Source organism: Xenopus laevis, chromosome 2S, assembly GCF_017654675.1.
Source record: "Xenopus laevis strain J_2021 chromosome 2S, Xenopus_laevis_v10.1, whole genome shotgun sequence".
Lineage (NCBI taxonomy): Eukaryota > Metazoa > Chordata > Amphibia > Anura > Pipidae > Xenopus > Xenopus laevis.
In genome coordinates this window covers 146,422,833-146,446,747 of record NC_054374.1, presented here as the reverse complement: position 1 = coordinate 146,446,747, position 23,915 = coordinate 146,422,833, and the positions used below count along the sequence as shown (strand labels likewise).

General features: G+C 39.1%; 1 protein-coding gene across 1 annotated transcript in view; it reads right to left on the bottom strand.

The window, feature by feature from the left end:
• ubl3.S (ubiquitin like 3 S homeolog) overlaps positions 1 to 23,575 on the bottom strand; it is a 75,557-nt gene extending 51,982 nt beyond the window's left edge. The window contains 1 exon segment of the mRNA NM_001092437.1: positions 23,062 to 23,575. Within this exon segment, the coding sequence (NP_001085906.1) occupies positions 23,062 to 23,088 (27 nt within the window). The 5' untranslated portion in view covers positions 23,089 to 23,575.
• Between the last annotated feature and the right edge of the window lie 340 nt (positions 23,576 to 23,915).

Genomic DNA, 23,915 nt, shown 5'->3' with positions numbered 1-23,915 from the left:
CTTACATAGCAGATCGCAGATACGCTCTGTAGAATACAACGGGAACTTTTCAGTTATCTACTATTTAACCTGTGGCTTTTCTCCTTTTTTCAGTCTGAATGGCTGCCCCCATGCTTGTTTATATAAACTCGAATAGTGTTTCTGAAGCAAAAACGTTGGTTTTACCAGTGCAGGGCAACAGTACATTATATTTTAATAACTTTAAAACACTTTCATTTTTTGGTGTTATGGTTCCTTTAAACCTATGGGAAGTGTATAATCAGAGCCCAGGAAAAGGGTAAGAAATAACACCAGGGAAAATGAAACACCTAAATGTCTGAAGCTAAGAAATCACCTTGACTTCAGTATTTTTGCTCATTAGATGCAGTATAAGGCGTGCACTTATATAATCTTGTTTCCATCCATCAATTCACTCAGTGCAGATGCATCTTTGTTATTCAAGTGCTGTTTCAGACATTTGATTCATTTATAAGCGCTATAAATTTACACAGTGTGCTAATAATCATTTACCCGGAGAAGCAGCCCGATTTAGTGGCTGATTACATTGGGCATCTTGCAACGCTCTCTTTTTACGGGAGACCGGGTTTAGAGACAGAGTGCTTCAGCCATAAAACTGGATCTGCTCACAGGCACCTCAATGAGAAGTCAGGGGGAATTATGTCACCACCAAATGATTCATTCTTTCCTTTGCCAAGATCAAGGGCACTTTAAAACATGCGTCAGTAAAAAGATGAGCGCATTAGTAGTGCTGATATCACGTTCTTTCTGTGCGTGTGCTAATGTATTATTCCTAATCCTCTGACATACACTTAACTGCTACTCCTTTTGCATTTCAGGCCAGATAGATAGGTCAGAGAAATGCTATATGGTAAACGGGATAAATGCCCTTTACACTGTGTGAGCTGACTAATGCACATTTTGTAGCTGTTTTCACAAGGGTATGCCTTGATCATAATATACATACACACATATGAGTCAAGGGGAGTCACTCCATAACACAATAACGAAGCCTCATAGACATGATGTGTGTGCTAGATACAATAAAAAAAAAAAAAGATAATTTTCAAGTGTATTATTAACTATATTACGGTAAGTTTCCATCTGCCACTATGTTTCTACTACAAATTACACAATCAGAGAGAAAGAAGTACCTGCAAATGCCTGTCCAAGGATAGGAAGAGACTCATCTTACTGCATTTTAAGGGATACAATCATCACAATAACCTCTTTTGTAATAGTTATTTTTTTCTTTTTGTAGGCTTTTTTAATATGAGCACAATAGAGGTTCAAGGTTCCAGTATTTATATAGTTTGCAAGCATAATGCATCTGTTTAAATAGCTTCACCAAATCCTCATCACTTTCACTCATTGTTAAGATGCCAAGCAACATTGCTGCAAATATTTATATCAATTCATATTAAAGCGTATTTAGACTCCCTGTTATAAAGTTAAATAGATTTGCTTGCCAGAAATGACATAAGTAGGTAAAGAATAAGTAAGGTGAGTGCCAGAATAAAAGAGTCAACCAAGCCAGAACAATGACTTTTAAAGTAGGGATGCATCGAATCCACTATTTTGGATTCGGCCAAACCCCCGAATCCTTTGCGAACGATTTGGCTGAATACTGAACCCGAATCCTAATTTGCATATGCAAATTAGGGGTGGGAAAGGGAAAACATTTTTACTTCCTTGTTTTGGGACAAAAAGTCACGCGATTTCCCTCCCTAATTTGAATATGCAAATTAGGATTTGGTTTGGGCGAGCAGAAGGATTAGGCCGAATCCGAATCCTACTGGATTCGGTGCATCCCTATTTTCAAGTTAAGCAACTGAACACAAACGTATACTCTCTACACAATATGTTTTAAAGGATAAGTAAAGCTTTAAAATAAGTGAATCTAAAACTGATAAGGGGGCTATTCCAAGCACTTTTGTCATTTACATTCATTATTTATTTTGGTTTTATCCCAATTTATTAAGGGATACATGTACTGTTAATATGAATGAATTTTGTTACAACAGCACCACCTGCTGGTCAGTTTCCCACCAGTCTGACCACCAAGTAGTCAAGGAAGTTGTCAGGAGAAAGAAAGAGGCTGATGTTCTTCTGCTTAGGAATAAAATTAGAAACCTTTCTCACATCAGACTGGTGGGAAACTGACCAGCAGGTGGCGCTGTTGTAACAAAATTCATTCATATTAACCGCACATGTATCCCTTAATATCTTGGAATAAAAACAAAATAAATAATGAATGTAAATGACAAAAGTGCTTAGAATAGCCCCCTCATCAATTTTACATTCACTTATTTTAAAGGTTTACTTATCCTTTAACATAAAATACTTTTCTCATGACAGCATGCACGGCCATTCACTTGGAAATATGGTCTCGTTTAAAAGTTAAACAGGTAAGACTGATTTGCAGTAGAGAGAACGATAAAGATTTAGTATAAAGAATATCATTTTGGAGATGAGACACTTTGAAAAGCAGACCACAAACAAACTGATAAAAGGAGAGACAGCAGCTTAGGAGTCCCTGTAAAACACCTTCTAGAGGTCGTACCAAAGCAATGCATGGACGTTGGATTGTTTTTAAGGTCTACCAAAGCAGTGCATTCCTAGGTGCAAAGATGCAGTTTGGGTCAAAGAGCAACCAGCAGCAGGCGTAGAGTACAGGAGATGCATACCACAGGTATGGGACCTGTTATTCAGAATGCTTGGACCTGGAGTTTTGAATGGCCAAGTCAGTTACCTGATCTGAACCCAATTGAGCATGCATTTCACTTGTTGAACACTAATCACTTGTTTAAGACTAATCTTGGACAGAAAGGCCCACAAACAAACAGCAACTGAAAGCCGCTGCAGTAAAGGCCCGGCAGAGAATTAAAAAGGAGGAAACCCAGAATCTGGTGATGTCCATGAGTTCAAGACTTCAGGCTGTCATTGGCAGCAAAGGGTTTTCATCCAAGTATTAGAAATGAACATTTTATTTTCAGTTTTTTAATTTGTCCAATTACTTTTAAGTAGGGATGCACCGAATCCAGGATTAGGTTTGGGATTCGGCCAGGATTCTGCCTTTTTAAGCAGGATTCGGCATATGCAAATTAGGGGCAGGGAGGGAAATCGCGTGACTTTTTGTCACAAAACAAGGAAGTAAAAAACATTTTCCCCTTCCCAGCCCTAATTTGCATATGCATATTTAGGATTCGGATTCGGTTCGGTATTTGGCCGAATCTTTCACGAAGGATTCGGCCGAATCCAAAATAGTGGATTCGGTGCATCCCTACCTTTGAGCCCCTGAAATGAAGTGTTAAAAAAAAGTAGGGATGCACCGAATCAACTATTTTTGATTCAGGCTACAACCCCGAATCCTTCTCGAAAGATTCGGCCAAATACCGAATCTAATCCTAATTGACATATGCAAATTAGGGGTGGGAAGGGGAAAACATTTTTTACTTTCTTGTTTTGTGACAAAAAGTCACGTGATTTCCCTCCCCATCCCTAACTTGCATATGCAAATTAGGATTCAGATTCGGTTGGGCCAGGCAGAAGGATTCGGCCGAATCCGACTGAAAAAGGCCGAATCCCGAACAGAATCCTGGATTCGGTGCATCCCTAAAAAAAAAAGCTTTAGTTCCTCACATTTTTATGCAATCTTTTTGTTCAACCCACTGAATTAAAGCTGAAAGTCTGCAGTTCAACTAAATCCGAGTTGTTTCATTTAAAATTCATTGTGGTCATGTACAGAAACAAAATTAGAAAAAAGTTGTCTCTGTCCAAATATTTATGGACCTAACTGTATATATACAGAATGCTAGGGACTGGATAAGGGATCTTTCTGTAATTTGGTTTTCCAAACTAAGTCTGCAAAAAATCATGAAACATTAACTTAATCAAATAAAATTGTTTTGCCACCAATAGGGAAACTGGTTCAATATAGTGACATCTATGCTTAATAAATATATATCAGAGAAAAAGAAATGATTATGAAGAGGAGATCTAAAATGTTCTGCTCTCACAGCGAAGCTCGAACAAGTTGCCTGTTAATTATATTTGCACAAGCTTTACAAACAGCATTTGATTATATTGCTCTAATTCAGTGTTGCAAAAAAAATATGCAGTCATTCAAATTAAAAACCACATTTAAAGTTGTGACTTTTTTTCCCAGGAAAAAAAACATTACCAAATCAAACAGTTTCTCATGGAAAAGTTAGCTGCCCCTGGCTGCAGATTCCCGGTCTCATGAACGTACGCCCTGTGTTAAGTCTCACCTCGGGTTATGCAAAACTCACCACACTTCAGAGAGGAACACATGACAGTGTTTTGATCACTGGCACCCATCAAAATGACAGTGTTTGCAAATATTCTCAGCAAACCACAGCTACCAGAGACTAAACACCATGAGACATCTAGTTCTGGAAGTTATTTTGTGTCCTTAAAGGAACAGTTCAGTGTGAAAATAAAAACTGGGTAAATAGATAGCCTGTGCAAAATAAAAAATGTCTCTAATATAGTTAGTTAGGCAAAAATGTAATGTATAAAGGCTGGAGTGACTGGATGTGGAACAGAACAGATCAGAACACTACTTCCTGCTTTTCAGCTCTATAACTCACTTAGTCAGCGACTTGAAAGGTGGACACTTGGGTCATAACTGTTGCTTTTGAATCTGAGCTGAATGCTGAGGATCAATTGCAAACTCACTGAACAGTTATGTCCCGTGTGCCCCCCCTTCAAGTCGCTGACTAAAGGTGGCCATCGACTCAAAGATCCGTTCGTTTGGCGACATCGCCAAACCAGCGGATCTTTCCATGATATGCCACTAACGGCATGGCGACGTTCGGCCGTATGATCGAATTACAATACACCAAGGGGCTCAGACGGGTCTGTCGGGTAAAAATCAAACCTTCGATCGATATCTGGCCACGATAACGATCGGGAAGACCCGTCGGAAGCCCCCAAATACAGGCAGATAAGCCGTCAAATTGGTCTAAATGACCGATATCGGCAGCTTTATCTGCCCGTGTATGGCCACCTTAAAGGGATACAGTCATGGGAAAAAAAAATTTTTCAAAATGAATCAGTTAATAGTGCTGCTCCAGCAGAATTCTGCACTGAAATCTATTTCTCAAAAGAGCAAACAGATTTTTTTATATTCAATTTTGAAATCTGACATGGGGCTAGACATATTGTCAATTTCCCAGCTGCCCCAAGTCATGTGACTTGTGCTCTGATAAACTTCAATCACTCTTTACTGCTGTACTGCAAGTTGGAGTGATATCACCCCCCTTCATTTTCCCCCCAGCAGTCAAGCAAAAGAACAATGGGAAGGTAACCAGATAACAGCTCCCTAACACAAGATAACAGCTGCCTGATAGACCTAAGAACAACACTCAATAGTAAAAACCCATGTCCCACTGAGACACATTCAGTTACATTGAGAAGGAAAAACAGCAGCCTGCCAGAAAGCATTTCTCTCCTAAAGTGCAGGCACAAGTCACATGACCAGGGGCAGCTGGGAAATTGACAAAATGTCTAGCCCCATGTCAGATTTTAAAATTGAATATAAAAAAATCTGTTTGCTCTTTTGAGAAATGGATTTCAGTGCAGAATTCTGCTGGAGTAGCACTATTAACTGATGTTTTTTGAAAAAAACATGTTTTCCGATAACAGGATCCCTTTAACTCAGAGTTAGAGAGCTGAAAAGCAGGAAGTAGTGTTCTGGCTATTATGTTAGACATCCAGTTACTCCAGCCTTTATACATTACATTTTTTAACTATATTGAAAACATGTTTTATTTTTCACACCCTATCTATTTACCCAGTTTTTATTTTTATACTGAACAATTCATTTAAAGGAAAGGAGAACTAAAGCAGTAGGGCAGAAATGTTGTACATAATGGTGCGGGGTTCAGTTCCAGACCATGGCAGCGACAGCTTTTTAGCAGTAACGATCTGTGCCAACTTCATTTTCTGCTTGATGGTCTGCAATGACCTAAGCTCAGCTTCCCAACAGCTGCTCAAAACATAATGAGCATGTGCGTATTGCAGGCACTCCTGATAAAAATCCAAGATGGGAAACTCCTGTGGCAATGTTGAAGGACTGGATCATTACTGATATATATTACAGATCTCTCTCTCGATATATAGATATATATATATATATATATATATATATATATATATATATATAGAGATATCTAGAGATATAGATATATAAATATATTAGCATTTACTTCTCCTTTAAAGGTTATACTTACACCCAGTGTATGAGAAATACCCAAGGTGCAATAAAAGGAGCCATTACTATCCTTTAATAAAAACAGAGTGCCAAGCCATTAATACACAATGATAAAAGTCACATGTAGAGCTTTGGCTAGGGTCAAGGGTTGTTTTAAGAAGGTATTCAGAAATCATACATTTTTGGTTATTCAAAAATAGTTGGTTTGATTCACACATATCTATTGGCGGAAATCACCAGCAAAGAAAACTCAAATCCATATGCATTCCTCCCAACTGTCGTTGTGAAAAAAAAAAAAAAATCCATGACAGTATCCCTTTAAGCTAAGTAGACATCAATTGCTTACACCGATTTCCCCCACTAGTTCCGCATTATTTTATAGCTAACAAAACACTCCGCCGCGAAAAAAATGCTTCATATACAATTATGAGCATATAATTAAAAAGATGAATACCCCAAAGTCTAATCTTTTACACGACAATGGAATAAGAGCTGCTTTATTTCCCCAAAATGAAAAAAAAAAAAAACAAAACCTCCTTGAATCCACATACACACGACCTTTATTAGTGGAGTCTCTAGATTCGTTACACCTACACCTTTCTTTGCATTCATAGCACACAGGGAGATTATTGTATGCACTAGAGAATTCTGCAGTGTTCTTAATAATGAATAATTCTGTCCTCTCTCCATTATATATTCTACTGCAAACTATGTGGAGAAAGAAATCAGTGCTGAGTGAAAGACATTACTCTAGTTTCAGATGTTAATCAGCAGCACATAAACCAACAATGTACAAAAGAAATGCGAGTTTTAGGTTTTAAAATAAAATACTCTTTTCTCCCACTCCTCTTTCTTAATATGTTTATGGGCAATGACACACATGGTAACAAAGTATTTTGTAGCTTCAGGGGCAGGAGACAACAATGCTCAAAACAGCCCTCCATTTACTGGAAACCAAATTGAAATGGCTGTGCAGTTTGGTGCAGGAAAACGGCCTTGAAAATGTGGCACTGAGGGCTTTTGAGCACTAACTGCCAGCACAAAACTGAATCTGACTCTGGATCCAATTCAAAGTGAAGGGAGGGCCATTCTCCTCAGGCAAAAACACTCCCAAAGTGGGGTTCCACTTCATATACAGGTATGGGATCCATTATCAGGAAACCTGCTATCCAGAAAGTTCTGAATTACAGAACATCTCCCACAGACTCCATTATAATCAAATAATCCAAATTTTTTAAAAGAATTCCCTTTTTCTCTGTAATCATTAAACAATATCTTGCACTTGATCCCAACTAATTAATCCTTAATGGAAGCAAAACCAGCCTATTGGGTTTATTTCATGTTTACATGATTTTCTAGTAGACTAAAGGCATGAAAATCCAAATTACAGAAGGATCCATTATCTGGAAAACCCCAGGTCCCGAGCATTCTGGATAACTGGTCCCATAACTGTATATATATATATATATATATATATATATATATATATATATATATATATATATATATATATATATATATATATATATATATACATACATACAAACTGGTACAGGTACTGGTATGGGATCGACTATGCAGAAACCCATTATACAGGAAGCTCCAAATTACAGAATGTCTCCTATAGACTTTTTTTGTCCAAATAATCCAAATTTTTTAAAATTATTACCTTTTTCTCTGTAATAATAAAAATATATTGTACTTGATCCCAACTAAGATATAATTAACCCTTATTGTAAGTAAAATCTGCCTATTAAGTTTGTTTATTGTTTACATGATATTCTAGAAAACATAAGGCATGCAGATCTAAATTATGGAAAGATCCGTTATCCAGAAAACCCCAGGTCCCAGGCATTCTGGATAACAGGTCCCATAACTGTATATATACACAAACTGGTACAGGTATTGTATGGGATCCACTATCCAGAAACCCAGTATCCAAAAAAGTTCACCCTTTGATAAATACGCCTTTAAAATCCCATAGAAATGAATGTAGAGAGGCGGTATTTCACTCTAGCAGACTGTGGTTATCTCTAACTTCAATCTCTGATAAATATACCCCATAGACTCCATTTTATCCAAATAATCTAAATTTTTAAAAATTATTTCCTTTTTCTCTGTAATAATAAAACAGTAGCTTGTACTTGATCCCAACTAAGATATAATTAATCCTTATTGTAAGTAAAATCCGCCTATTAAGTTTGTTTATTGTTTACATGATATTCTAGTACACATAAGGCATGCAGATCTAAATTATGGAAAGATCCATTATCAGGAAAACCCCAGGTCCCGAGCATTCTGGATAACAGGTCCCATACCTGTATATGTATTTTTACATAAGTTTGCCACAACCCAGGACTTAGCAAAAAATCATTAAAGTTTATCATTAGTGCTTTGTTTCAGTCCCGCTTGCAAGCCTTTGTCATGGTCCACACACACAAATATAAACATGTTTCCCATTATATTGGAGGTATGCTAGAAAAAAAAAGCATGATACAAGACTGCTAAACCAGTGAACATAAGTAAATTAGCTGTCCCACATTCTAGGCTACCTGGCATGGATCCTAATTTCAAAAACAGCGTATGAAATTCCAATGATTGTGATGATTGTGTTGCTTTACCTTTCAAGCTCCCCTTTTCAATGATGACGCAGAGTATAAGCACATAATAAATCTTTATACAGCGATCAGCACTTAAGTCTGACAGGTTAGTGAGAGCGCAGGGTTATGACTGACAGTTGCAGTCCCAGGGAGGCTTTCTATTGAGAGAAGAGGCTTAGCTTATTATGAGGAGCTGCAATAATCATTCACAGTCAGACTGAAACACGAGACAAAGTGATGACTAGAAAGAATGTGACATTACGGTTACTTTGCTAAAAGCTTTTTGTGGCTCTGTACAAGGAGCACATATAACACAGAGAGCTCATGTCCTTTTATTTCACTTTATTATACTATAAAGACTAAATGATAACTGCAGGGGGTGTTAAAGGGGTGGGTTCACCTTTAAGGAAACTTTAAGTGTGTTATAGAAAAGCAACTTTTCATTATTTATTTTGTATAGTTTTTCCATAAACTTTCCATAACCTGCCAAATTTAGTAAAATGGACATGGTAATTAAGGGGTGTTGCCATAAAATGGGCATGGTCAAAAAAATTATTTTTGTCCCTGTTTCTATTTTCAAAATGTTGGGAGGTATGGTATGTACTATAATGTACGGATGCCCTACACTGACAAAACTGGTGTGTTTGCTTCAGAAACTCTACTACAGGATACACAGTAGATAACAGATAAGTACTACTATATTTTATATAAAAAAGCTGCTGTGTAGCCATGGGGGCAGCCATACAAACACAGGACAAACAGTAGATAAATAAGTTCTGAAGAATCCCATTGTATATTACAGAGTGTATCTGTTATCTGCTGTGTATCCTGTGCCTTTTCTCCTTTTTCAGCTTTGAATGGCTACACAACAGCTTGTTTTTATAAATGATTGTAGAGTTTCTGAAGCAAACACACCCGTTTTACTAGTGCAGCACAAAAATACATTATAATTTAATTTCTTTAAATTACTTTAATTTTTTAGTGTTACTGTTCCTTTAAGATGGAGTACTTTTTTTTTATTCTGACTTTTAACAGCATTGGGGTTTAATAAATCACGAAAAATTAAAGGGTTTTTTTTTCCCTACAAAAAAATGTTGTTTACCCTTTTAAAAGTCTGACCAGAAAAAAAATCGGAGTTTAGTAAATAACCCCCTTAAACTATAATAGTTATTTAAGCAGGAACCCACATAAAGTTTAGTTGTAATTGTTAAAAAAAAAAAAAAAAGTTGGATTACATAACAAGGGAAACATCAAAAAAAAAAAACTGGCTTTCCACCGAGGCCATTCTTATAGATGTGCATTAATGTTATGTGTTTCTGCTTCAGGTTTCTTCTTACTGGCCATGACAAATAGCAATACTGTGAATTTCAGGAGGATCAATATAAGATTGCTAATTAATCAAGCAGGGATGCACGGAATCCACTATTTTGGATTTGGCCAAACCCCCGAATTCTTCGCGAAAGATTTGACCGAATACCAAACCGAATTTGCATAAGCAAACTAGGGGTGGGAAGGGGAAAACATTTTTTACTTTTGTGACAAAAAGTCACGCAATTTCCATCCCCATTCGTAATTTCCATATGCAAATTAGGATTCGGATTCCGTTTGGCCTAGTCCGAATCCGGCTAAAAAAGGTAGAAACCAGTTTTGTGATAAAAAGTCACATGATTGGTAATTTTTATATGCTAATTAGGATTCGAATTCAGTTCGGGCGAATCCTGCTAAAAAAAAGGCAGAATCCAGGCCGAATCCCAAACCGAATCCTGGATTCGGTGCATCCCCATAATCAAGTGATGCACTATTGCAGGGGTCCACAACTGCCGGGCCGCGAACACTCCTGTGAGGCGGGCGAATTGGACGCCGGTATCCAATTTTGGGCACGCCGGCATCCAATTTGACGCGGAGCATCCAAACTTGCTGCCGACCCCCCCGACCCATTCCTTGCAAAAGAAAAAAAAAAAATTTTTTGCACCGGTCCCCGGTCCAAGAAAGGTTGGGGGCCGCTGCACTACTGTATTATTCAGTTACCAAATAAGCAGCACTGAAAAACAAATGCAGTCATATTGTTTAAACTGCCACCACATCTCATTCATACTGGGTTGTAATGTATTCCTAGATGTTTAATAAACATGATAGCCATGAAAGGGGTTACCTAGTAAACAGCCACCAAAACTCCAGTTAATCACAGACATATTACAATAATGACATGTCACGGATGTCTTCACTTTAAAATTGCCCAGCATTTTTTCCCCTTTGCAGTGGGTCATTAACCAACCCCCCCTCTGAGAATAAAGGCAAATTCTCCTTCTCTTTCCACCCATTGCCTGTCTAAAAGACAAATGATGTGCTCACTGCGTGGGGCCTAATGGAAATCTGTTGAACTGGGCGCCAGCAGATCAATAGCACTGCCACAGTAAACAGCAGGGGATGAAATAACCTGCTATTGAAATTTGATGGACCAGATCTTGGAATTTGCTGGCCAATGACTGTCCCGTGCATCAAATATTTACTCAAAAACAGCATGCATCTTGTTAAAGGGGAACTATTGTTAAAATAAAAATTGAATACAAGCTTCAGCATACTGATATAAGAAACTTTCTAATTACAATCAATTAAATATTCTAATCAAGTCCATCTTCACTATTCCTCTCTTTTTAGATGAATGATCCAATATATCTTATATCCTTTTGCCTAGTAGATGTATTAGAGCTCACTCTATTAAAATCACCAGAAATCTTGTCTCGCTACATGCTGGATTTGTGCAAAAGGCAGTTATTTTGTTAGATTTTGTTTGTAATGGAAATCAGTTATTTGAGTGATCGCTAATTCATCTGCTAGGAAAGGAGCCCCCCTATAAGATATATTGGATCAATTATCTGACACTAGGGTTGCCACCCGGCTGGTATTTTACCGGCCTAGCCGTCTATGACCACTTTAACACTTAAGACCTTAAATGCATCCTACTGTATGCAGTTCAGTTTGCCAGAACATTATTAAAGGGGTGATTCACCTTTATGTTAACTTTTAGTATGTTATAGAATGGCTCATTCTAAGCACCTTTTCCACTAACCTTTCTATAGTTTTTTCATGATTTGCCTTTGTCTTCTGACTCTTTCCAGCTTTCAAATGGGGGTGACTGACACCATCTAGAAACAAATCCTCTGTAAGGCTACAAATGTATTGTTATTGCTACTTTTTATTACTCTTCTTTCTATTCAGGCCTCTCCAATTCATGTTCCAGTCTCTTATTCAAATCAATGCATGGTTGCTAGGGTAATTTGTACCCTAGAAACCAGATGGCTGAGACTGCAAACTGCAGAGCTGCTGAATAAAAAGCTAAATAACTCGAAAATTACAAATAATAAAAACCAGTGGCAAATTGTCTCAAAATATCTCTCTCTATATCATACTAAAAGTTCATTTAAAGGTGAACAACCCCTTTAATACATTTGCAAGGTGCATGCTGACTGACTGATCTGATCAAAGCAAATACCATGCCTTTGCCATTAACAGGGCGAGTGCTTTGTAGGAGGTGGTACACATGGGTATCAAATGGATATAATATAAGATAAAAGCAAAAGAAACATTAATGGATATAATTTTTAGTCTATAGAATGCATCAACACCTGTTGCAGTGTGATTTTCCAATGCTTCATGAATAAGTAATTGTTAGTTACACTGCTTCTAGTGGGAAAGTCAGCATGCAGCTTTGCCTGGTCACAAGCGATGATCAAGGTCGCAGCTTGTACTGCAGATCAGACACATGCTTCTCCTGCATCTCTTCTTGTACATCTAGACTGCAACTAGTGTCATTCACTCCTATTGCACCAGTCATTGGACTGCAGGAATTGTTCCCATTGCGTCGGCAACGGAGTTGGGAAATGAGTCAATGCAAAGGCAGATATGAGCAGCGTTGGGGAAATGTGACCTATTTCAAAGTAGGGTTTAAAATAAAGGTTGTTTCCTCAAAAGTGTAATGTTGGAAAATACTGAGAAGCACTTCTGCGCGATAAATGGGCCATGAGTTTTTTGTAATTGAGCACATATCTCTTAAATTAGAAGGAAAGGTGGGAACTAAGTTATAAAAATTAATATGTCCAAAAATATCATATTTTTTCTCTCCCTAACGACCAATTTTAGTGCGATCCAACAAATGTGTCAAATTATTGTGAGGTTAGCGGGCACAGAACGATCGTGCATGTAACGATTTTTCATCTGACATTGGTCAGATTAGAACATTTGATCAAAATTAAATGTATCCTTTGTCCAAATGTCTGCAGGGCCAAGCAGGCAGCTACCCACAGTTTTCCTGGCTTCAACTCAACGATATCACTTGAAGTGGTCTTTTTAGATGAAGGACAAATCAACTATTTAAACATTCGTTCAGGAAAAGCTTAGTCTTAAGGTCCCCATAGACGCAAAGATCTTTCGTTGGTGAACGATCTATTTCAGTGCCATCCGACCAATCCATCAAACTATGGTGCGGTTAGTGGGAATCGAACGACCGCGCATCTTACGATTTTTCGTCCGACATCTGTCAGAAAATTGATCGGCCAGATTAAAAAAATTTTATCGGTCCCAGTGCAATCTATCTATCTAGGTTTGCAGGGCCAGGCAGGCATCTACCCTCAGTTTTCCTGGCAATATCCTTGAAATGGCCTTTTTAGTTGATGTACAAATCGTACATTTAAACGATCGTTTTGAGATAATCGTGGTCTCACAATAACGAAAAGATCTTTTAAAAATCTTTACATCTATGGCCAGCTTTATGATAACTAAAAGATCTTTTAAAAATGTTAATGTCCATGGCCAAGTACGGTGGCCCACAGCAACATATCAGCAATTCATTTTCATTAGTTGCAAAATAAATACAAAGATCTGATTGGTTGCTATGGACAACTGCACAGGTGCAATTTAACACGTATGCCTCACTGTACAATAGATGCTCTGCAACCGACCAATGCTGCAGTGTAAAAAGCCTATTAGCCTTTATTTACATAGTAACTTAGTAGCAAAGAAACATAGTTACGTTAAAAAAAAAAGACATACGTCGAGTTCAACTTTTTCTCTCTATAAAACCTGCCTAACTGCTAGTTGATCCAACGGAAGGCAAAAATCTATAAAGCCTTAGTACACAGAACTTTTTGGTAGAAATGTCCCCAGTGAAGCATACAATCTAAGCCAGTGATTCCCAACCAGTAGCTCGTGAGCAACATGTTGCTCTCCAACCCCTTGGATGTTGCTCCCAGTGGCATCAAAGCAGGAGCTTATTTTTGAATTCCAAGCTTGGAGGCAAGTTTTGGTTTCATAAAAACCAGGTGCACTGCCTAACAGAGTCTCAATGTAGGTTGACAATTCACATAGGGGCTACCAAATGGCCAATCACAGCACTTGTTTGGCACCCCAAGAACATTTTTCATGCTTGTGTTGCTCCACAACTCCTTTATCTTCTGAATGTTGCTCACGGGTTCAAAAGGTTGGGGATCCCTGATCTAAGCCATTCACACACCCATACACTTTGGTTGTTTTTTTTTCAGAATCCAATACATCTTCCTTTATGTTTCTGGATTGTGAATTACTCCTTTAGGCACAAAGAAATCATACACAGAGGCACATTTATTAAACAGTTGAATTTCGATTTCATGTGAGTTATTAAAAACTGCACTAAACTGTAATAAATTCTTAAACTCGGATGAACGAATCAACCCGAATTTGATTTGAATTTTGAAAACTCGATTCGATTTTTTTCTTTGAAAAAAGCTGGAATGTCAGGAAGGCTGCAAACAACTCCAAATTGATCCCTGGACCTCTCTCGTTGACTTAAACAGAAATTCAGCAGATTTTAGGTGATGAATAGTTGAATTCGAGTTCTTAAAAGGGGTGGTTCACCTTCAAACAACTAGTTGGTTTCAGACAGATCACCAAAAATAACTTTTTCCAATGACTTTCTATTTTCTATGTGTGACTGTTTTTCTAATATTAAAGTGTAAAGTGTCATTTTTCACCTTATGAAGAACCCCTGGGAGGGGGGGGGTCGCCAACCCTGTAAACTGTTCTAAATGGATACATTTAGTTGATACATTTGTTATCTTTGTTTCATTACAGGCAGCTGTTAGAATTGATACAATAGTTGCTTATACTCCAGAGATGCTGCTGTGAAATGTATCAACTAAATGTTGCAAAATTGTAACAGTTTAGAGTCTGCGTCTGAATTACTGAACTGCCAGACTCAAACACCAGAGACACGAACATTCAACTTTACACTTAGATTTTGGAAAAACAATAAAAAAATAACTAATGGAAAGTAATTGCAAAAAGTCTTTCTGGGGAACAATCTAAAATAAAAACAACTGAATTAAAAAAAGTATTTGGAAGATGAACAACCCCTTTAAAGGGCCAGAGTATGATAAATCTCAAAAATCTAATACGAATATTTAAAAAAAACTCGATTCAAATTTAAAAATTTTGACCATAAAAAAATTCAACAATACGAATTTCAATTTCGACCCTTAATAAATCTGCCTTTATTGCCTATCGTACCCAGGCTAGAATTAAACTCAAGAACTCGGCACTGCAAGACAGCAGTAATAACCACAGGGCCAACACACCACCCAATTTTGTCTGTTTAGCATTTAATTGTACCTTTGAAGTTATCCAGTGTGAAAGAAGTGCTCACAATTAACCAGGACTTACAATGTTCCCAACCCAGTGCTTCACACAGAGGGTTATAAATTGCCATTATCCCCACAGGAGATAGAGAAGAACAGCCTCAAGCTTCATGGTGCTGCTATGCTGCATGGATTGGCAGCCGCCTCCATACATTCACTTGTATTCAGATGCAAATGCTTTGCCCACTCACAGCAGACACAGAGACATGACAACACAAGACGGAGGCAAAAAGCCTTCATGGGTCACATTCTAGCCACAACACCATTCAGAGCAAAATGTAGTCCTTTGTATAGAACTTTTTAATCTAATTGCGTGTCATAAATCTTACAGTTAGAATTCAGTACAGCTACATCTAGCCAAACACAGTGTCATTCAAACATAAACCAAACTGAATGCATTATCTTTTTTCTATTTTTTATGCACCAAAAATTAAATCTCCTTCGGCAAAACTAAACCAAAGACTACTAATTTAAATGCAATTAGTGCAAATAAACAAAAACAAAAGTCCAGTATTATACTCGGCTCTGAAAAGGATTTTGCTTCAGTGCAGCCTGTTTCCAGTGATGGTGTTGTGATACACTTTTAGGTCTGATGCCACATAATTAAATTTGGTGGCAACAATAATTGGTTGGGCAAGCATACGCCTAAAAGCTGGCTATACATACAGAGATCCGGTCGTTTGGCAAGGTGGGCAATATCTGTCTGATTGTAGGCCCTAGTCCCCAAACAATCGAGGAATGTACAGGAAGTATAACATCAATAAACCGACGCAGTCCTCAATCCTACGGGATTTTTTAAACCTGCCCAATTGACATCTGTATGACTTGTTCAAATATTGATCTGAGGGGCCAATCAGAGGGCCCCATACACTGCTCAATAAGCTGCCAACTTAATCTGTAGGTAGTTTATATCGGCCAGTGTATTTCGCTTAAAGGGGTGGTTCTTTTCCCTCCCCGTTGGTAATTTCCATATATATACCTTTGGTATGTTATAGAATGGACAAATCTAAGCAATGTTTCAATTGGCCTTCATTATTTATTTCTTATCTGATTGAGTTATATGCCTTCTTCTTCTGACTCTTTCTGGCTTTTAAATTTTTTAGTGTCGGTATCACTTTAATATCTACGTATAATGGACACAGGTCGGTCTGAATACTAAATCTGCACATATTATATCTGGCAGAACACTGAGCCTCAACAGAAAAAGCTAGGTTGAGCCACAGCTTGGGCCAAACAAGTGGAACAACAGAAAGGCAAGCATCCGTTTATTAGGCCTGTTCAGCTGAATAGCATGCATGGTCGGCCATCCTTGGAAAATCGAAAGAAGAAGCCACTAGTCAAAGTCTAAAAGTAGTAAAATACAAGCAAAAATGCATCTCTGTTAGCTAATCTTGGTTTATCTACATGACTGCAAAACTTTGGTACCAAAGGGAGTGTGGGTTTGGGGGGGGATAGAATTTGTTGGGGGGATAGAATTTGTTGGGGGGGACAGAGTTGGTTGAGTGGGGCAGAGTTGGTTGAGGGGGGCACAGTTGTTTGATGGGGCCAGAGTTTGTTGGAGGGACAGAGTTTGATGGAGGGACAGAGTTTGAGGGTTGGGAAAAGAGAGGGTTGACAACCCTTTTGCAGGGTTGTAGCCGTACAGGGTTATAGTGAAGGGTGAACACTTTTGTACCACAGAGAGGAGTGATTGATGTGGATTGCGAGGGGGGGCAAATTGAGTTCACTAATGTTCTGCTCTGATGTTCTTCTGCTTAGGAAAGATGTGAGAAAAGTTATCGGAGGTTTCTCATTTTTTTCCTAAGCAGAAGAACATCAGAGCAACCTCTTTCTTTCTCCTGACTTCCTTTAAGGACCAGTAACATAAAAAAAAAATTGTTTTAAAGTAATACAAATATAATGCAGTGTTGCCCTGCACTGGTAAAACTGGTGTGTTTGCTTAAGAAATACTACTATTGTTTATATAAATAAGCTGCTGCGTAGCCATGGGGCAGCCATTCAAAGGAGAAAAGGCTCAAGTTACACAGCAGATAGCAGATGAGCTCTGTAGAACATAATGTTATCTGTTATCCACTATTTAACCTGTGCCATATAGCCTTTTTTCAATTTCCACCACTGCTACTCAGCAGCTTGTTTATATGAACTATAGTAGTGTTTCTGAAGCAAACAGATCAGTTTTACCAGTGCAGGGCAAAACTACATGATATTTTCATTACTTTAAAATGCTTTCATTTTTTGGTGTTACTGTCCCTTTAACTAGGTGGTCAGAATGGTAGAAAAATGACCAGCAGGTGGTGTTGTTGTAACAAAATTCATTCATATTAACAATACATGTATCCCTTAATATCTTGGAATTAAAATAACAAATAATGAATGTACATTGCAGAAGTGCTTAGAATAGCGCCATCATCAATTTTACATTCACTTATCTTTAAGGTTTACTTATCCTTTAAGGTTCCTGTCTCAGGTGTTTCAGTCTGGCAGTTCAGTAATTCAGGTGCAGATTCTGGACTATCACAATTTTACAACATTTAATTTATACATTTTTCAGCAGCATCTCTGGAATATTAGCAACTATTGTATCAATTCCAACTGCCTGTAATGAAACTCAGGGATTCTGCTCAGCAGGGACAAAGGTAAGAGATGTATCAACTAAATGTATCAATTTAGAACAGTTTACAGGATCGGCGACCCACGCTTTCCAGAGCTGCTTTAGAAGGTGAACAATGACACTTTACACTTCAATATTACAAAAACAATCACCCATAGAAAATAGAAAGTAATTGGAAAAAGTCTTTATTTCTGGTGTACTATCTGAAACCAACTGAACTGAAAAAAAAGTGTTGGAAGGTGAACAACCCCTTTAGGGTAAGGGCACACGGTCAGATTCGGGGAGATTAGTCGCCCAGGCAACAAATCGCCTGTTTTTCCCGGCGACAAATTCCCCAAACTGCCTTCCCAACGGCTATAAAGAAAAATCACCAGCGGGGTGACACTCACGGTGCTTCGTTTTCCGAAGTTGCCTCACAAGGAAACTTCGGACAACTTCGGAAAACAAGTGCCATCCCACTGGCAATTTCTCATTATAGACGGCAGGAAGGTAGTTCGGGGAGATTGTCGCCCCGAAGAATAGGCAATTTGTTGCCTGGGCAACTATTCTCCCCGTGTGCCCTTACCCTTAAAGAAAAACTAAAGCCTAACTAAAGAAATAGGGTGGAAATTTTGTACATGATGTTTTGTGCTTCTGTACCAGCCCAAGGCAACCACAGCCCTTTAGCAGTAAAGATCTGTGTCTCCAAAGATGCCCCAGTAGCTCCCCATCTTCTTTTCTACTGATTCACTGCACATGCTCTGTGCTGCTGTCACTTACTGAGCTTAGGGACCCACTCACAATATACAGTACACATAGAATAGAAATGTCACAATATAAGGCTGATTAGTAATTAATACAGATAATTACTACATGGCAGCACAGAAACCAGTGCAACTAGCATCAGAATTTAATAATCAGCCCTGTAGCATCAGCTTATATTACAGACAAACCTCATTCTCTGCTGGATAATTAGTGACGAGCCCTAAGCTTAGCTTCTCAACAGCTGCTCAGAGCCCACTGAGCATGTGAGTGTCACAGACACTTTCCAAGATGGTGACCCCCTGTGACAAGTTTGAAGTTTTGGATCATTGCTGCTATTGAGAAACTGAAACTTTAGGCTGGTGCAATAAGTTCAGTATATAAAATATATATTCGATGTTAGGCTTTAGTTCTCCTTTAAGTTTCACTATGGGGAGAGACAGAATCTCAAAATTGAACTTTAAAGGGTAATTAGATACAGGACAATTAGGAATTTTTTTGTCCCCCACCCACGGAACAATAACATCACATACTTGTGCATTAAAGCCTTTTGATGACCGAGCTTCTAATAATAGGACATTATTTGCATTTTGAATGTTGTAGAGGATATTTGAATAAAGCAGTTGAAGGAGATATCACAAAGCGTTCAATGTCTGGTACCAAGCTCCAATGTCACCCAAGCACAATACACAGTCGCTTTCACAATTCTTATCTAGTGGCAGAAAGGCTGCAAGCACACACACTTGCTACAGTAATACAAACACTGATAAAATGTATCACCGAGTATCCTGAGGTTTACTTTATGGGCTGACTGCTAAAGATACGAGTAATATAATATGCAGCTTTGATTTTGTATTTAAAGGAAGAACTTCAGCTTACACCATACAATACATTTGAGATAGTTATGCAACATTCCCTTTTTATATCAGCAGTGCCAAGAGCTGTCAATATTATTGTTAGGTACTTTTACCAGCAGACATTCTTTTGCAGATCAGTTCAGCATACGTCATAAGAAACATGCAGCAGATTTGTCAGACTCTATGCAGACACGTCAAACCGCTATAGCAACAAAACACGCTGAAAAACCAGTTGGACAATGATGGTAAGAACAAAGATGTCCAAAATGCAGTCCTCCAGCTATTTTATTGAAGCCCACCCTCCCCACAGGGAAATTCTGGCTCATGGAGGGATTTTAGAAGTTGTCACTCAGAGCCAACATCCCTTATACAGGTAAGGGACCCGTTATCCAGAATGCTCAGGTTTTCCAGATAACTGATCTTTCCATAATTTGGATCTTCATACCTTAAGTCTACTAGAAAATCATGTAAACATTAAATAAACCCAATAGGCTGGTTTTGCTTCCAATAAGGATTGCTTATGTCTTAGTTGGGATCAAGTACAAGCTACTGTTTTATTACTGCAGAGAAAAAGGAAATTGTTTATAAAAATGTGGAAAAAATGGAGTCTATGGGAGACGGCCTTTCCGTAATTCAGAGCTTTCTGCATAACAGGTTTCCGGATAACATCGCAGCAAGACAGAGGTAGAGGTTTCAGAGGAAGAAACAGACTTTTACACTTCTGGCTGGCGTCAGACTGAACCAGTTTGCAGCTTGCCATGTACAGGTATGGGACCTGTTATCCAGAATGCTCGGGATGGGGGGAGGGCTTTCCGGATAATGGATCTTTCTGTAATTTGGATTTTCGTACCTTAAGTCTACTAGTAAATCATGTAAACATCAAATAAACCCAATAGGCTGGTTTTGCTTCCAATCAGGATTAATTATATCTTAGTTTGGATCAAGTACAAGCTACTGTTTTATGATTACAGAGAAACAGGAAATATTTTTTTTTAAAAAATTTGAATTATTTGCATAAAATGGAGTCTATGGGACATGGCCTTTCCGTAATTGGCAGCTTTCTTGATAACGAGTTTCCGGATAACCGATTCCAAACCTGTACTGGTTTCCTCGCCATTGCCTTCTGCTAAACTGAGAAAACAGCAAATGCCAGGCCAGGTTAGGTGAATATTAAAGGCAATGCCTTCGAGTCGTCAGCGGAATTGTCAGGGTCATGCAGCCCTCAAGCAGATTCTACTAAGATCCCTGTATGTTTGTGCCTTATCAAATATGACATCTATATGTCTGGGTTATACTTTATCCTATTATACGCATAGGTTTGGGCCTGCGCCTGATACAGAAGGATACCCTATATGTTTGTTTGGTTTTTTTTTTCTATTCAATCAATATGACTGTTTTATATGTTTGGGTTTTGTGCCTTATCCAACAATATATTTTATACAAGTTTGGGCTTGTGCCTTATCTAATAACATGCCTATATGTTTAGGTTTGTATTTGCTCCTATCTATATGTTTGGTTATGTGTCGTATTAATATTATTCCAATGGGATACACCTATATGTCTGTGCCATAGCCAAAGCATTATTAAGAATTATGATCGCTGTGGCAGTCTTTAAAAGGATAAGTAAACCTTTAAAATAAGTGAATGTAAAATCGACGAGGGTGCTATTCTAAGCACGTTTGCAATGTACATTCATTATTTATTTTCATTTAATTCCAAGATATTAAGGGATACATGTACTGTTAATATCAATTAATTTTGTTACAAAATCGCCACCTGCTGGTCAGTTTCCCACCAGTCTGACCACCAAGTAGTCAAGGAAGTTGTCAGGAGAGAGAAAAAGAGGCTGCTCTGATGTTCTGCTTAGGAAAAAAAGAGGAACCTCAGATAACTTCTCACATCTTTCCTTAGCAGAAGAACAACAGAGCAGCCTCTTTCTTTCTCCTGACAACTTCCTTGACTACTTGGTGGTCAGACTGGTGGGAAAATGACCAGCAGGTGGCACTGTTGTAACAGAATTCATTCAAATTAACAGCGCATATATCCCTTAAAAGAGACATATAGGATGAATGAAAAATCCCTAATTTTGTAGGCAATTATACGTAGTATATGGTGCTAAAAATTTATATTTTCTTAAAAAATAGCCCCTTTATTGGAGCTCCCTATAGATCAGTGGTCCACAACCAGTAGCTCGTGAGTAACATGTTGCTCTCCAACCCCTTGGAAGTTGCTCCCAGTGGCCTCAAAGCAGGAGATGATTTCTGAATTCCAGGCTTGGAGGCAAGTTTTGGTTGTATAAAACCAGGTGCACTGCCAAACAAAGACTCAATGTAGGTTGACAATCCACATAGGGGCTACCAAATGGCCAATCACAGCCCTTATTTGGCACCACAAGTACATTTTTAATACTTGTGTTCAGGTCTGGACTGAGAAACAATAGGCCCTGCGATTTAAGGTACATAGAGGCCCAATCAGCCCACTAAATACTGACTATGGCACCTTATAGCAGCCCCTCTGGCATTTGCCAGAACCCACAGATTGCCAGTCCAGGCCTGCTTGTGTTGCTCCCCAACTCCTTTTACTTTTGAATGTTGCTCATGGGTTCAAAAGGCTGGGGTTCCCTGCTATATATGTTCAGTGGTCCATGTCTGTGTGTCAAATGAGGGGTGGGCATGTCCTAACGGTCCCTGCCAGAAGCACAGTAGGAGGGGGACAGCCAATCACAGCCCTGCAGTTACACCAGCACAGACAGTCTTCAGTTCCCTATCAGGCCCTGCTAGCTGCTGGTTGGTTCCTGTCCTACAGTGCAGTGAGCTGAGAGCCCCCGGCTCACCTGCACAGTAGGGAGCAGGAAGTGGAAGAGTAGGGATTATTATTATTTTTGCAGAAATATTCAATGAATCAGCCTGAAACAATACTTTTTTAAAGCATAATTCTTCTATATCTAAATGACTATAACGCACTGGTACATTCTTATTTTTTTACACGAAAGGTCTCCATAAAATTAAAAGAAAATAAATAACGACTGTACTTTGCAGAAGTGCACCCTCGTCAATTTAACATTCACTTCGTTTTAAGGTTTACTTATCCTTTAAAGTCATTGCTATAGTATAGGGACTATTTAAAGGGGAACTTTCTTCCAAAATATCAATAAAATAAATGACTCCTCTTCCTTCTCTCCTATAGAGAGAGAGAGAGACAAATCAAAGCACAGCAGCAGGGTATAAAGGGCAAGCAGTGGGCGCCATCCTGAGAGCAGCCAGGTAGTTGTTTAACTACAAGTCCCAGTAGCATCACTGGGCAGCTGTGTCTGAAAAGCTGGAGGGCCCCACAATGGGCAGATTCTTACCATATCGGCTGGGACAGAGCTGGACATCTCGGCAGGAGTTGATGGGACAAGGCCAGGCGATATTGAGAGTCACAAGGTCCCAGTTAAATCCAAAATGGGGGAGGGTAGATGTCAGACGGGCCTCGGGGTGCTGCGCACACAGACCAGCGGTGACATGCGGGTTCCTGAGAGCACCGAGCTGCGGGTACAGCACACACTGACTGGCGGGGGAGGGAGACAATGGCTCCGGGGCACAACACGACTCTATGATACGCGGAGCCTCCCCCCCAGCAATAGGGATAAAGTTTCACTCCGCAGGCTCCGGGGGTGAGGTGAGAAGTGAAAGAAGAAGGCGCAACTGGAAACAAAATTCTCGCTTCCGCACAGTAACTTAACCAAGGAATCTCCACCACCACATCCGAACCCCACAAATGCGTCACCCCCGCTCTCCGCAGCGCCCGACCGAAGCAAAACTGCAGGGCGGAAGAAGGTCAAACGGAAACGCACTAAAAAGGACCCCCCTCGCGGCTCGTAGTCTCTCCCGCTTCCCCCGTCCCGTATGACTGTCAGCCAGGCGCTCCGATCAGCAGTTTCTCCTTCCTGTCAAATCTTCTCTGCTCGCTTCAACATGGCGGCCGCCGAGAAGTGGGAGGGGTCTGCTGTAGAGGTTGCTGGCCACACCCACCAGAGTAGATTTACATGGTTAGCTCCTCCCTGCCTGAAGCATGATGGGCTATGTAGTTATCTGTGGGATTCCTGAATGCTTTTGACGTAATGCAGGCTGTTAAGCTTGAGTTTTCTCAGCAATTTGGGAGCTGTGACCGCTATTCTGATTGCATAGCACTAACATTGCGCGGCTTTGCTTTCAGAGGGGA